This window comes from Equus asinus, chromosome X (genome assembly GCF_041296235.1).
Source record: "Equus asinus isolate D_3611 breed Donkey chromosome X, EquAss-T2T_v2, whole genome shotgun sequence".
NCBI lineage: Eukaryota > Metazoa > Chordata > Mammalia > Perissodactyla > Equidae > Equus > Equus asinus.
In genome coordinates, this window is record NC_091820.1 from 14,385,288 (window position 1) to 14,398,189 (window position 12,902).

At 39.4% G+C, this 12,902-nt stretch overlaps 1 protein-coding gene across 6 annotated transcripts in view; it reads left to right on the forward strand.

Annotated features, from left to right (window-relative positions):
* Positions 1–12,902, forward strand: part of CDKL5 (cyclin dependent kinase like 5) — a 185,842-nt gene that overhangs the window by 124,681 nt on the left and 48,259 nt on the right. For all 6 annotated transcript variants that reach the window (XM_070502015.1, XM_044763101.2, XM_044763103.2 and 3 more), the window contains one exon: positions 9,173–9,309. In XM_070502015.1, the coding sequence (XP_070358116.1) occupies positions 9,173–9,309 (137 nt within the window). The remainder of the gene's footprint in view (positions 1–9,172; positions 9,310–12,902) is intronic.

The window sequence follows — 12,902 nt, forward strand, 5'->3', positions numbered from 1 at the left end:
CACAGAACTACTTTATTTTAGTAATGTGAGGTTCTCCATTTTCCATTCTTTCCTGCTGATATAAATTCATATAAATGCCTATTGTGGCATCAAATACATTGATTTCAACACTAATGAGTCACAACCTGCCATTCGAAAAATAGCTCTCCAGGCGTAAGAGGCGCCAGCATAGCATCAACCTCCATATCTAATTGGAATTTGACAATAGCAGTCTTAGCCTACCTTCATCAGCACACATTGACTGAGTACTGTAACTCGCCAGCCTTTATATTTGTGAACAGTTTCATCACCTTTACCTTAGAGACTTAGCAAACTAAATAACAAAAAGTCCTGGGTTAGATCCAGCAGTGTTTGATGTAACCCAACTCTGATGTGCTGGTTATGTGGAGCACATGCACATCAGCTGGGACATTTAGCAGCCGTTGTCTTGGCAGCCTCAAAGAGAAGGCAGGAAAAAATGCTTTTAGCTTGTTCTAAAAACAAAACAAAACAAAACTGCTTCAAATGATGTTGTCTAACAGGAAGCAATAGCCCCAGGCCAGCACACTATGAGATCATTGGAAATGAGCTCTTTGAGCAGGGGCTTTGGGCTAACCACAGGTGGCCAAGAGAAAAGTGGAGATCTACTAAAAAAGAGGGTTGCAACAGTAGATCAAAGCGTAACCTTCTCATGTGTATAAAGACTTCTGGCTGTGCATTCATCTTGTAAGGCACATCATCAAGCGTCTGTTGCCACTAAAAATAATAATTGTCATCAAATTTTTGAAAAGCAGTACAATCTAGGCCACGTATGCCATTGCTTTTTTTAAAAAAACTAGGTAACGTATTCTTCACAATGTCTATCCTATGCATACTAATTTTTAGCTTCAATTAAGTGATATATTTGTACTTGTGTTAATGATACCTTCAGAGTGGCAATCAAGAGTGTATCTGTTGAAATTCACTGAGCGCTGAGCCAGGTTCTGTCAGAGCTATGAAGGTAAATCAGGTGCGGATACTTTTAGGAAGCTTATGACCTATTAGTAGAACTAAGATCTGTAAGTAAATTCAGTAAAACAGAGTAGAAAGCAATCAGTGTCTGAATGAATTTGCATAATTTCGAGGAGAGAGAGATTGTTTCTAGCTGTTGCATCCTGGGAGTGTATGAATAATCTAGACGTTATAGGAAACATTTGATCAGCCCTTATTTTACCGAGCTGACAAAACATGAATCCACTCTGCCCTGTCTCTGCCAAGCATTATCAGTTACCATACCTCGCAGGCATGCAGCCTTCTCCCCGACCCACCTTGCAGATAGACACTTTTGTGGATATGCCTGTACATACTTCCAGAGGGACACTTCCTAAACACTTCTGTGATCGACTCTGAAGACATATCCAATTATTCATAAGTGTTTAGTTCCAATCCTATTCTAGGCACACTTTCTTACGGGTTCCAGTTCCTCCTGGGAGATCTTATACTCTCTTTTCTGTCTTTACCCTTTTCTTCCTGTCAGTGGTATCTTGCTTGATGGAAAGTAAGGGAACGTGAGTGGTGAACAACCCTTTTGGAGTGTGAAGTGTTCATAGATAGTCTAGTACAGATGAGGATGTCCACTCAACCCCTATGGAAACCACTTAATTCTGAATCAATTTATCATCTTCAATTTCAGTCAGGCCAATTATAATAAAAAATAGAGTTTCATGATAATATTGCCCTTATTGTCATATAGCTCTCATTAATCTCTTTTATTACTCTGCAAATACTCTTTTGATATTATGATAGTGACTTTTCTAAATCCAATGTTTAAAAATCTTTGTGAAGATAATAAAATAATCCTATGAAAACATTGTTAAACTGAAATAGGATCTGAACTTGGTCTGACCCACGTTCAAGCCAGACAAGTATTCTTACAGTGATTGTATTAAGGGATATTTTATAAGAGTATATATTACCTCTGTTAGCTTTAAGAGATTATGATAATGTCCTATTTTCTTGTTAAATTCATGTGTATCCACAAATTTGTGTAAAACGTTTTTGAAACTACATTTTAAGGTGGACTACTATTTAGTTCAAGAAGTCCTTATTATCGCAGAATAATAGATCACTATTTAAAAGGGGAACCAAAATTTTATAGTGAATGAAAGGTTGGATAGGGACTTTTAAGTTGGGAAAATGAAACTCAAATTACGAAAATAAGTTTATCTTATAGTTAACACAATTTAGGTTATAATAGCAACTATGTACCATTTCTGAGAAGAAAGAATCAAGTCTTTTGGGGAGGAGGGACAATTTTTACAGTAAAATTGTAGGCTAGGTCAGTGAATGACTTTCACAATAAGAAGAGGGTTATTAAAAAATACATGAGGGGCCGGCTCTGTGGCCGAGTGCTTAAGTTCACACGCTCTGCTTCGGCACCCCAGGGTTTTGCTGGTTCTGATCCTGAGCATGGACATGGCACCACTCATCAGGCCACGTTGAGGCGGCATCTCACATGCTACAACTAGAAGGACCCACAACTAATAATATACAACTATGTACTGGGGAGATTTGGGGAGAAAAAGCAGGAAAAAAAAAAGATTGGCAACAGTTGTTAGCTCAGGTGCCAATCTTTAAAAAAAAAAAAAAACATGAAAAGCTTTGTCAGTTTACTCTTCATTTTTGTGTGTTCCTGTCTTTCTTTATCCTTGTCGGTTTTTATTCTCCAGTTGTTAGCTGATGTAACTCTATTAGATCACTTATCAGAGCCTTTGCCTATGATTCTTCCTGAAAGACTTTGACATACTGGGTGGGGATAAAAACACCTGTTAAAAAGAAGGAATGTTTGAGTGATATCATTTTTATCTGAGATTGCTTCGTTAATATTTTCTTGTTTTGATGACTTTTGCTTCTTTATACATTATCATAAATGTGGAGTCTCGATAATAAATTCTTAATGATACCCTGAGTGATAGTATTATGTTTGTCTATTAATGTAGGTTTGCACAGAGAAACATTAATAATAAACACCTAACCAACCAGAAGTCTCCATAGAATTAGTTCTGCGCAGTATTTGGATTTTCTTAGAAAAATGACCACAGACCAAAAAGATTCTAGAGATTATTTAGTTAAAAGGTACTTTTCAGACTATGTATAATGATAAATTTAGCCTAATTCTCCTACCCTTCCTATAACTCTAATCTTGTACAATGAGATTTGATGTTCAGATATTCTAATCTTCTATCACTATTGGATCATCATTCTCATGCACACACATATATAAGTTTCTGCCAGCCTCAATTTATTAAATAATCCAAGATCCCTGATTTAGACTAGATTGCTTTGGACCAGCAAGAATTAAAAACATTGTCTGTTCAACCTTTACTTGAGGAGGTCCTGTGGCCTAGAACTTATTTTTGATGTACATTTGGATCTTCTGATGTGACGACAGCTTTTGCTTTTTTGGACTTTTCAGTCCTTCCCTGAGTTTACAGGTGATGGGGTAGGGAGGGATCCTCCCTACTTGTCAGTGGGCCTCAGTACATGGCAAGGAGGCTGCCTCTCAGGGAGCTGTGTAACAGTCTACGGTGAAGATGGAATTTAGCTTGTGTCTGCTTTTGTATCAAATAAAATTGCTTGCATTTCATATCCTGCTGCTGTTTATGTTTTATGCAAATAAATATTGTTCTCTTGGAATGCACGTATTTATTCTTAATCATGAGAAAATGTTTAACTGATCATCCATTCTTTCCTTCAATTTATTTCATCCTTATTTTCACCCAAACACTAGAAAGCTCTATTGTGATCTCTGGATCGAGGTAACTTTTGTTTCTTATTTTGTATAATGGAACAAAACAAGAATTCATAATCTTTGGTCCTTAAATTCAAGAGCCTGATTTCTCTGTAAGAGAGACCTTGAAACAAACTTTCCAACCCTTGGTTAAACAGAGAATTCAATAACTAAGCTTGAGCATTCTGGCTAGTCATGATTTCACCACACTTCCTTTTAATGTCCAAAATGAGTCTCTTTCAAACGTCAGGGATTCTTCTAGGATTTGGTGAACATTTTGCACCTTTCATGATTTAATAAATTTACATTCGGCTTTACTTAGCCTTCATCTCTGAAGATTTAAGGGTTCTCATCTTTTTCTGGTATATATGACAGCAGCACCACCATTCCACTCCCCTGGCCATGTTAATTGTCCTCCTGTTGATGTTTCTTCTTCAGTCGGGGCAACTAGACTCAAACATGGTACCCTTATGGTTTTGTGCAAGGATGGGTTGACCACCCTCCCTTGCTTCCACTGTACCTGTTTATAGGTCCATATGGGGGGCCCTCTTTGGCTATACAAGAATGTCAGGTTTGTGATTTCATAAAGTAGGTTACAGCTATTTCTAGATTTCTTTTCTAAGCCCACAGTTCTTTAAAAATAGAGCTACAATAGAGTTTCTGCTAATCTTTAGATTTTTCTCTTTTTATCACTTACTTGTCTTTGCATTTCTTTTACTCCTTGTGATCTTTCTTCTTGAAAGTTGTTTTCTTTAGTGAATCTTCCTTCTTATTTTTTACATATGTTAACTTGCCTAACTGGCAAGCTTAGAAGTAGGTTAGTTTTTTTACGTAGTGTCCTTTTTCTACCTTACCAATTATTCTTCACTCAGTAGAACTTACATAACTTTGTCAGGGTTGCCTGTACTAAGCCAAACACCCTCAGTAGTAACTGATGACCAGATCCACCAGCATGCACTTAAGCAGGAATCGCATGGAAGTACCAGCTCTTAGAGCTGGAAGGACCTTCAGAATCATCTGGTAGAACCCCAACTCCAGTTTACAGCTGAGGAACCCAAGGCCCAAAACTGTACAGTTAGCATGTGATTAACTGGGACTAAGATGCAGACCCCAGGATCTTTGTTGAGTTTTTCTTCTGCACACACCATGCTGCTTTGCCACTCAGCTAAGCAGTAACAGAGTCTAGACCTGAACGTGGGTGTTCCCACTCACTCTCCAAAGCTCACTCGCTGCCTTACACCATGTCGTCTATGTCCCTGTGTTCTACTCAGTGTGACATTCCCTTCATTCACCCTGAGAAAGTTATTCTTTCTAGACTTGGTTTCTTCGTTTGTAAACTGGAGGAGCCTATCCTAAATAAAGAATCCACGGGATTATTTCAACTGGAAGGCAGGGATTTTTGTGCTCACTTCAGTGGGCTGTGCTACCACCTTTAAAAAAACTGCCTCACTGAAGAGCTTTGCTACTTTCTGAACCTCTGAGGAGAGAAGCATGTGTAAGTGGAATGGGCATTCCTTTTCCCCATCAGCTGATCGTTTACTGCCACAATTTTCATCATAATGTACAAGGTAAGCCAGGAATCTTAAAAGTTCTCAGAGAGACAAAAAAATTGACAGGATATACCAAGTAATGAAATAATGAAAAGTAGACCATTTTGTTTGCACTTAGGGAATTAATAACTCCACTTCCTGCCGGTTCCCATTCGTTACAATCTTAATGTTGAAGTGCTTACCTCAACTTTTTTTTTTTTTTAAAGATTTTTTTCTTTTATTTTTTCCTTTTTCTCCTCAAAGGCCCCCGGTACATAGTTGTATACTCTTTGTTGTGGGTCCTTCCAGTTGTGGCATGTGGGACGCTGCCTCAGCGTGGCTTGATGAGCAGTGTCATGTCCGCGCCCAGGATTCGAACCAACGAAACACTGGGCCGCCTGCAGCGGAGCGCGCGAACTTAACCGCTCGGCCACGGGGCCAGCCCCGCTTACCTCAACTTTTAATAACTATGACTGGCATAAATTAGAGAAGTCTTCATTTCATAAAAGATAGCCTGCTTAAATGAGGTGGCTTTGGCACTGCATGCTAGGTGATTTTGTGAGCTGCTTTTTCAAGATTCATTTTTCTTCTCTCTATAGCCATTGTTAGGTAGAGTCAGTATAGATTTGAATGATGTATATATAAGAAAGTACCAAAATTTAATGAGGTTTAGGCTCATAATGAGATTTTAATGAAAAGAAATCATAGATTATTAGATTTGGAAAAGGCCATGGGATTTTTTAGGGTGTGTGCAGGGGGATGCCCGTGGCTTGCCCATAGTCACGTGTCACAGTGCTAGGTGGTTAAAAGGATTCAAAGTCCGGGTCTCCCAAATCTTACTCCATTGTTCCTTCTACTAAAGCCATCCTGCTTCAGCCGTTCTGAGGTGGCCTTATCTGTTAAGCAAAGTGAAACTGCCACAAGTTGCTAATAATACAAAGCTCCCTTTTTTCAGTGGCTTTTTGGGCACCAAGAATTCACCAAGCATTTGATTAGAAAAGATACACCAGCTGTATTTACTGTGGACTTTGTTGCAACACTTATTTGTACCCAGCTCCAGCATAGCTTATGGATGCTGTTAATGATTCAATATATATGTGTTCTTGACCTTTAGTGCTATCAGTCTTCTGGGGACCTCCATTTTTCCTAATCACATACTGTAGAAGATAAGCAGGGGCAGAGGTGAAGAGGGGAAAATAAATTGTTTGTCTTGTTGCCTGAAAAGCTGCCCTTTCAAAGTTCTAGAGAGAGGAGATTGAAAGCACTGCACTCAAAACTGAGAGGGCAAAGTGCTTATTGATTGCCATCACATTGCTGCTTCCCCTAAGGCTTAAGGGAGCAAGAGCTGGCCACATATGAGCAAAGATTTCCTCAGAGCACCGGGGCAAGTATTTGGGTAGGAAGTATTTCTTCATCCCCTCTCTGTGGCAGGTACAGTGCTCCATGGCTGGCTGTGAATTGTTGAACAGCACAACTTAGGCCTATTCTTCTAGAGCTCTCGGTTTAACAGGAGTGGCCACACAGATGGTAAACCAGTAAGCAAACAGATACAGAAATGAAACTGGTGAAAGGAAAGTTCAGAGGACTGTGATAAGGAATAATGGGAATGGAGGCCTGCTTTGGTTTAGTGGTCTGGGCCAGGCTCGTGAGGAGTGACATTTAAACTGAAACCTGAAGGAGCCAGCCCTGTAGAGTCTGGGTAGTATAATGAGAGTTCTAGGCAGAGGGACCAAGTTCAAAGGCCCTAAGGTTGAAAAACAAAGTTTGAGGCTGTTTTGGGAACTGAAAGACTAAGGTGAAGGAGGAGGAGGAGGGCATGGCATGGGGATGGGGATGGGGATGGAAAACAGACAGGGACCAGGTCATGAGTTGTCTCTTGCTGAGTTACTTCCTCGTTGGAAGAGCATTTGCTTCTTGCTGAGGTCTGTGTGGCACGCTGTCTTAGAGATAGGTGGATTTTAGTCTGATTACCCCAACCTTGAGAGTAACTCTGATGGGCTAACAGAGGGGCAGGTTAGCCTTCTTCAGAGGACTAAAGGCAGTTCTAACAGTCGCAAAACACCACCTCTGGCTCAGCCCCAACTTGCAGAAGAGCTGGACCTCTGCCCCCTCCCCCCCAATCCTCTCAGCCACTTTGGGAAGTCCCCTGATCACATTGCCATGCATTCCCCCTGCTGCCAGGTGGCCCTCACTGTTTCATGCTCTTTTCCCCTGCCATGGGCCCTGTGAGTACCCGTTCCCAGTTGACCCCCTGATGTGGGCTGGTTCACTGCTTATGCCGCTGTAGGCCTTTGCTCCTGCTGGTTCTTGCCTTCGGATGGGCAGTATCTCTCTTCCCTTTCCTAGTCTGGGCTCCAGCGTCTCCAACAATTTTCTTGCTGAAGTAGGGAGAATATTTCACTTGTGTAACCAGTTCACAAAGGAGTGTTGACTTCATGTTCCCTGTTTGTCACGGATCCTCTGGTGCTACACAGACCCTGCTTTTATTACAGTCTAATTTCTTTGAACTCAGTTTGAATGGGGGTTGGGAGAGGGGCTGGGATAGAAAATAATCTAAGTACTCCTGGCACTGCATTTAGAATCTCCCCTCCTGCTTTGGCCCCTTCAGGCTTTTTCCTCTTGTGTGTCTTGCTTAGGAAGCATTTCTTCCTAGAAGGCATCTTAATCTTTCTTACCCCTTTCCCCAAACTCCATTTTCTTCGTCCCTAGACGTGCCTGAACCTGAGGGTCACACAACTTAGACTCTCAATCTGGGATTCTGACCTTTTACCCAAAACCTTGGAGCCAAATGTGTTGTAGAATTCATGACTTTTGGATTTTAGAATGGAAATAGAGCATGTGATGTTAGTACCCTGTAATCAGATACTGTTTCTAAAATACAACATACGAATATTCCTGCTAAGTGGGATAAACAAAGACTGTAAGTGGTCTCATGTCAGTTCAGGTTTTGCCTCTAAAGAGATTTGCCATAAACTTAGAGAAAGCATTCAGTTTTTAGACTAATATTTGGAGTTTTGGAATTGCAGATAAGGGATTATGAACCTGTATCCTACTATATACATGCATAGATATGGTAGGTAGACTTTCCCGGCTAAATCTGAAGCTGTCATAAAAACTTATTTAAAATGAAATATTATGTTCCCTGCTTCCCTGCCGATTAATCCATTAGAGTTACTGTGACTTCTGTCCTTCCTCCATGTGTGGGGGGGTTAGCATGAGTGGAGTTGATGATACGGAAGGGTATATGGGTTCAGCATTAGTTCTCCAGCACAGTACAGCTACAGCATCTGGGATGGACAGATGGATATGCCACAGCAGGACAGTAGCTGCTATTCAGAGAGGAGATCAGACACTCTAAAAATTCCCTGTGACTTGATGGTGAGCTGCCTTGGGGGTGCCTGGCACATGACCTCTGTTCACTAAGATGACTTACATGCAACCTGAGAAATGAAATGCTCTTTTACGCCAAACTTGAAAACATCACCTGCTACAGATGCTGCCCAGAGGCTGCTCTGCACACAGAGACCATTGATGCCTTTTTACCCTTTTAAACTCCCTCACCAGTATGTAGTGTTAGAGTTAAAATGACAGTGGAGTCATTTGTCATATTTATAAGTCTGTGTTTTACTCATACACTTTACCCTAAGGAGTATAAGAAAATAGAGGCAGAAAATTAGGTTCATGCTGGTCAAGTAAGCCTTTTCTTCTTTAAGTTTGTTGTTCTTGATCCTTTCAATAAGAAAATGTGATATTTAATATTCCATCCTTGGACTTTTTATGCAGAAGTACTCAAAGTGGGAAGTGAAATTGCTATGTTTTCAATGTTCTTAGAATTTTTTGAACAGTAGTTTGAAAGCTTTAATTTTATTCTATTCACCATTTTTTTACATTTTAGAAAATGAAGAAGTCAAGGAAACGACTTTACGAGAGCTTAAAATGCTTCGTACTCTCAAACAGGAAAACATTGTGGAACTAAAGGAAGCCTTTCGTCGGCGGGGGAAATTGTACTTGGTGTTTGAGTATGTTGAAAAAGTAAGTCACTAGTCGACGCTATGGAGATTTGCCTGATTCTTTTATTTAGGGCTGTTTCTGACACTCTTCAAGGAAGTAGTATTATCTAGTATGACTTGTCAATGTACTCATAATCGGAAGACTTTGAAAATATTATCCATAATCATTAGAAGTCCTGAGATATATTGAAGGATTTTATACAATTTAACTGTACAGAGATAATCTTAACTTTCAATAGTATATTGATTTGGCTTCTGAAGTGTTAGAATCTGTGTTAAACAAGTAATGTTTAGACTTGGTTTATTTTAATTAAAGCTAAGCATGGCCTCTGAGGGAGAGACAAGTAAATTGACAGTGATGGTACAGGATGATAGAGGTATGTGTAAGATACCTCGCAAGCGTAGGATGGGTGTCTGAATCAGACCTGGAGTGGCGAATGAGTGGGCTCATGAAGCAGCCTTTTGTGAATTGCCAGTGCTTTGGCTTTGAGGGAAGAAGATGTGGCAGGAGGCATAAAGTGAGGCTTGAGGAGGTAGATGAGACCACAAGTAAGGAATTGGAAGCATGGGAGAAAAGAAGAAAAGCACGCGTTGTTCGCGTTATCTGCATACTTGCTTCAGTAATCTTTTAAAAAATTGTTCACTGTTAGTGACAATTTTAATGATGTGACCTAAGGGCAAATGTATGCTACAGTAATCAATATTGTGTGCCTATGAATTTCTTGGAGAGTAGCTCGCCTACAGCAGTTGGTTATTGTCAAGAGCTTAAATAAGTGCCTTACCAAGAGTAGAATAAGCTAGAGCCAGGCAGACCTTTTAGAGGTTTCCTTAATGAGTAAATAGGTGGCTCTTGTTAGATTCCTATGTTATTATCTAAAGAAGATTAAGACTGGAGAGGTCTGTGTTTGCTCTGGGCCAATTCCCAGATGCTTTCTATGTCATAAATGACAGTGTCACCACCACCACCACCATCGTCACGAAATGGAAAGCAGTGTTGCCAAGATGACTGACCAATAATGTGGCTTTCGAATTAATTCAGCCTTTACAAATTATTTTTCTAATTAAAAAAATATATGTAGTAATTTCATTACAAGCAAAGTTTGAAAAATATTGCAGGGCTCTTTGTTGTTTTAAAGCACTGTTTTATGTTTCTTTTCCAAAACCTGTATTAAGGTTTCTTTTCCTGTGTCAATGTATGTGTTTTCCTAAGGGACCTCCACCAAAATAAAACTGAAATTTGATATTAAAAAAAGTTATTAAAGGAGGATTGCTGTAAAATCAGATGCTCTTTATTTTATTTTTTAGTTGTCAAAAATAATTATGCAGTTTGCAGTTTTCCCTGCCAAATAATAAAATTCCAACAGATCTATTTCAGTTTATCTTTTTTATTTCTGTCCTACTTATGGTGATTATTGACAATTAATAACAACTTAGTATGAACAATTGGAAGAATTGCCAGAAATCATCAGATGATTTGTCATGTCCGAGATCTCTCTGCTGGTCACTGGGAGAGCTGCTACCAGAACTCCAGTCTTCTGACTCCCAAACCTGAGATTCTTGCCCTGGTCCTGTGGTTTTTCATTGGAAGGTGACCATCACAATGTCCCATCAGTGGCAATGCCTAACGATTGATAATGAGTCTCAAGAGGGCAAGGAGACAGATGCTCTTAAGGGTTAGGAGGTTGTAACAGAGACACAGGGTTACAGTGGCTTAAACAAGATAGAAATTTCTTTCTCCCTCATGTACAAATACAAAGGTAGGCAGTACAAGGCTCGTATGGTAACTGCTCCACAGCCATAGGAGACCCAGGTTGCCTCTGCCTTTCTGCTCTACCACCCCTGAGATGTGGCCCTTGTCCAGCTATCATATCCCATTGGCCAGGACTTAGTTTTATGGCCACACTAACTGCAAGGCAGAGGGGAAATGTACTCTTCATTCTGGGCACCTATGCATCTACTTACAAATTGTATTACTGTGGAGTAAGGAAAGAATGGATATTGGGGAACATCCCTCTCTACCACTGAGGAATTTAGAATTGAATATGAAATGAGACATACAATTTATTTTCTATATTACAAAGCCCTCTTATTCCTCCTATGTTTTTGGGACCTCCTATGCATTTGCTAATTGATAAAGGCAATTCAAGTGGAGAATTGTTAAAAAATGATGCATGCATACTTTAAACATTTTATTTTAACTTAAAACATGTCAATATATATTCATTTACCACTCTTTAGAGGTAAAGTCAATGTCTTTTGGGTATTGATCTTCTGATTGGAGTTCTGATGTGTCTTTCTTGCATACATCATGCCCATAACACACCACGTATGAGATCGTCTGTCAGCTTCTTTAAAGTGAAGCAAAAGCTTAAAAATATTGCAAAGCAATCTCAATGCAGGATCCTCATCCCCACCAGCACCTGTCGCTTGCCAGTGTTTATAGTTATTACGTTCACCTTTGATTAGATGGCATAGATGGCAATATGTTTAGTGGCTTTCCTGTATTAAATCTTTCCAAAGTATTGAACTTTTTTTATAAACAACAACTCTTTTTAAAACATTATTTCATTGGTTTATTTGATATTTAATTATATTAAAATAATAAGTGCATTTGTTATAAATAGGTATGGGAGTGTTATAAACAAACAACTGATTGTTTCTGTGTATACAACTTGGTTGGTGGGAACAAAATTGTCAAGTTGTATTAGAGCAGCAGTTCTCTAACTTTTTGGTATTAGGACTCCTTTAGACTCTCAACATTATTGAGAACCCCAAGAGCTTTTTATTTTATGTGGGTTTTATCTATTAATATTTATCACATTAGGAGTCAAAACTGAACAATATGAAATATTTACTAATTTCATTTAAAAATAATAGTAACAAACCTATTATATGTTAACGTAAATATGTTTATGTGTCAGGCATTCGTTGAGGTAAAAAATGGTGTTCTACAAGAAAAGTTTGCAACTCAATTACCCAAGTGCTTTTCCTTAAGACAACTTTTAGACTTTGATATGCAGCAGAAGTGCTTTACGTGTATTCCTCATTTTATCATATAGATTCCTAAAAAGACATGTACTAAAGAATTGAAATTTAGGGCCTGCCTGGTGGTGTAGTGGTTAAGTTCACGTGCTCTGCTTTGGTGGCCCAGGGTTTGCAGGTGCAGATCCCAGGCGCAGACCTAACATCACTTGTCAAGCCACACTGTGGCGGCATCCCACGTAAAACAGAGGAAGATTGGCACAGATGTTAACTCAGTGACAATCTTCCTCAAGCAAAAAGAGGAAGATTGGCAACAGATGTTAGCTCAGGATCAATCTTCCTCACCCCCCCGCAAAAAAAAGAAATTGAAATTTAATAAAAGTAATAATTTTTACTGCTTCATCAAAGACATCCTTAACTAAAACTGGCTTTTTTGTTTTTAACTGCAAGGATGTGGCATTGAAGAATCCAATGCCTTGATTCATGCTAAGGTGCCACCAGTTTACCCATCGTTGCTTTGTGCCATCAGTGTAAATGCCAAGAATGAAAAAGGCAAACAGCTGGGTGTTATTATGAATCTAGTTTTGACTTCATAGACTCTCTGCAAAGTCTGAGAACCCCCTCCAGAGATCC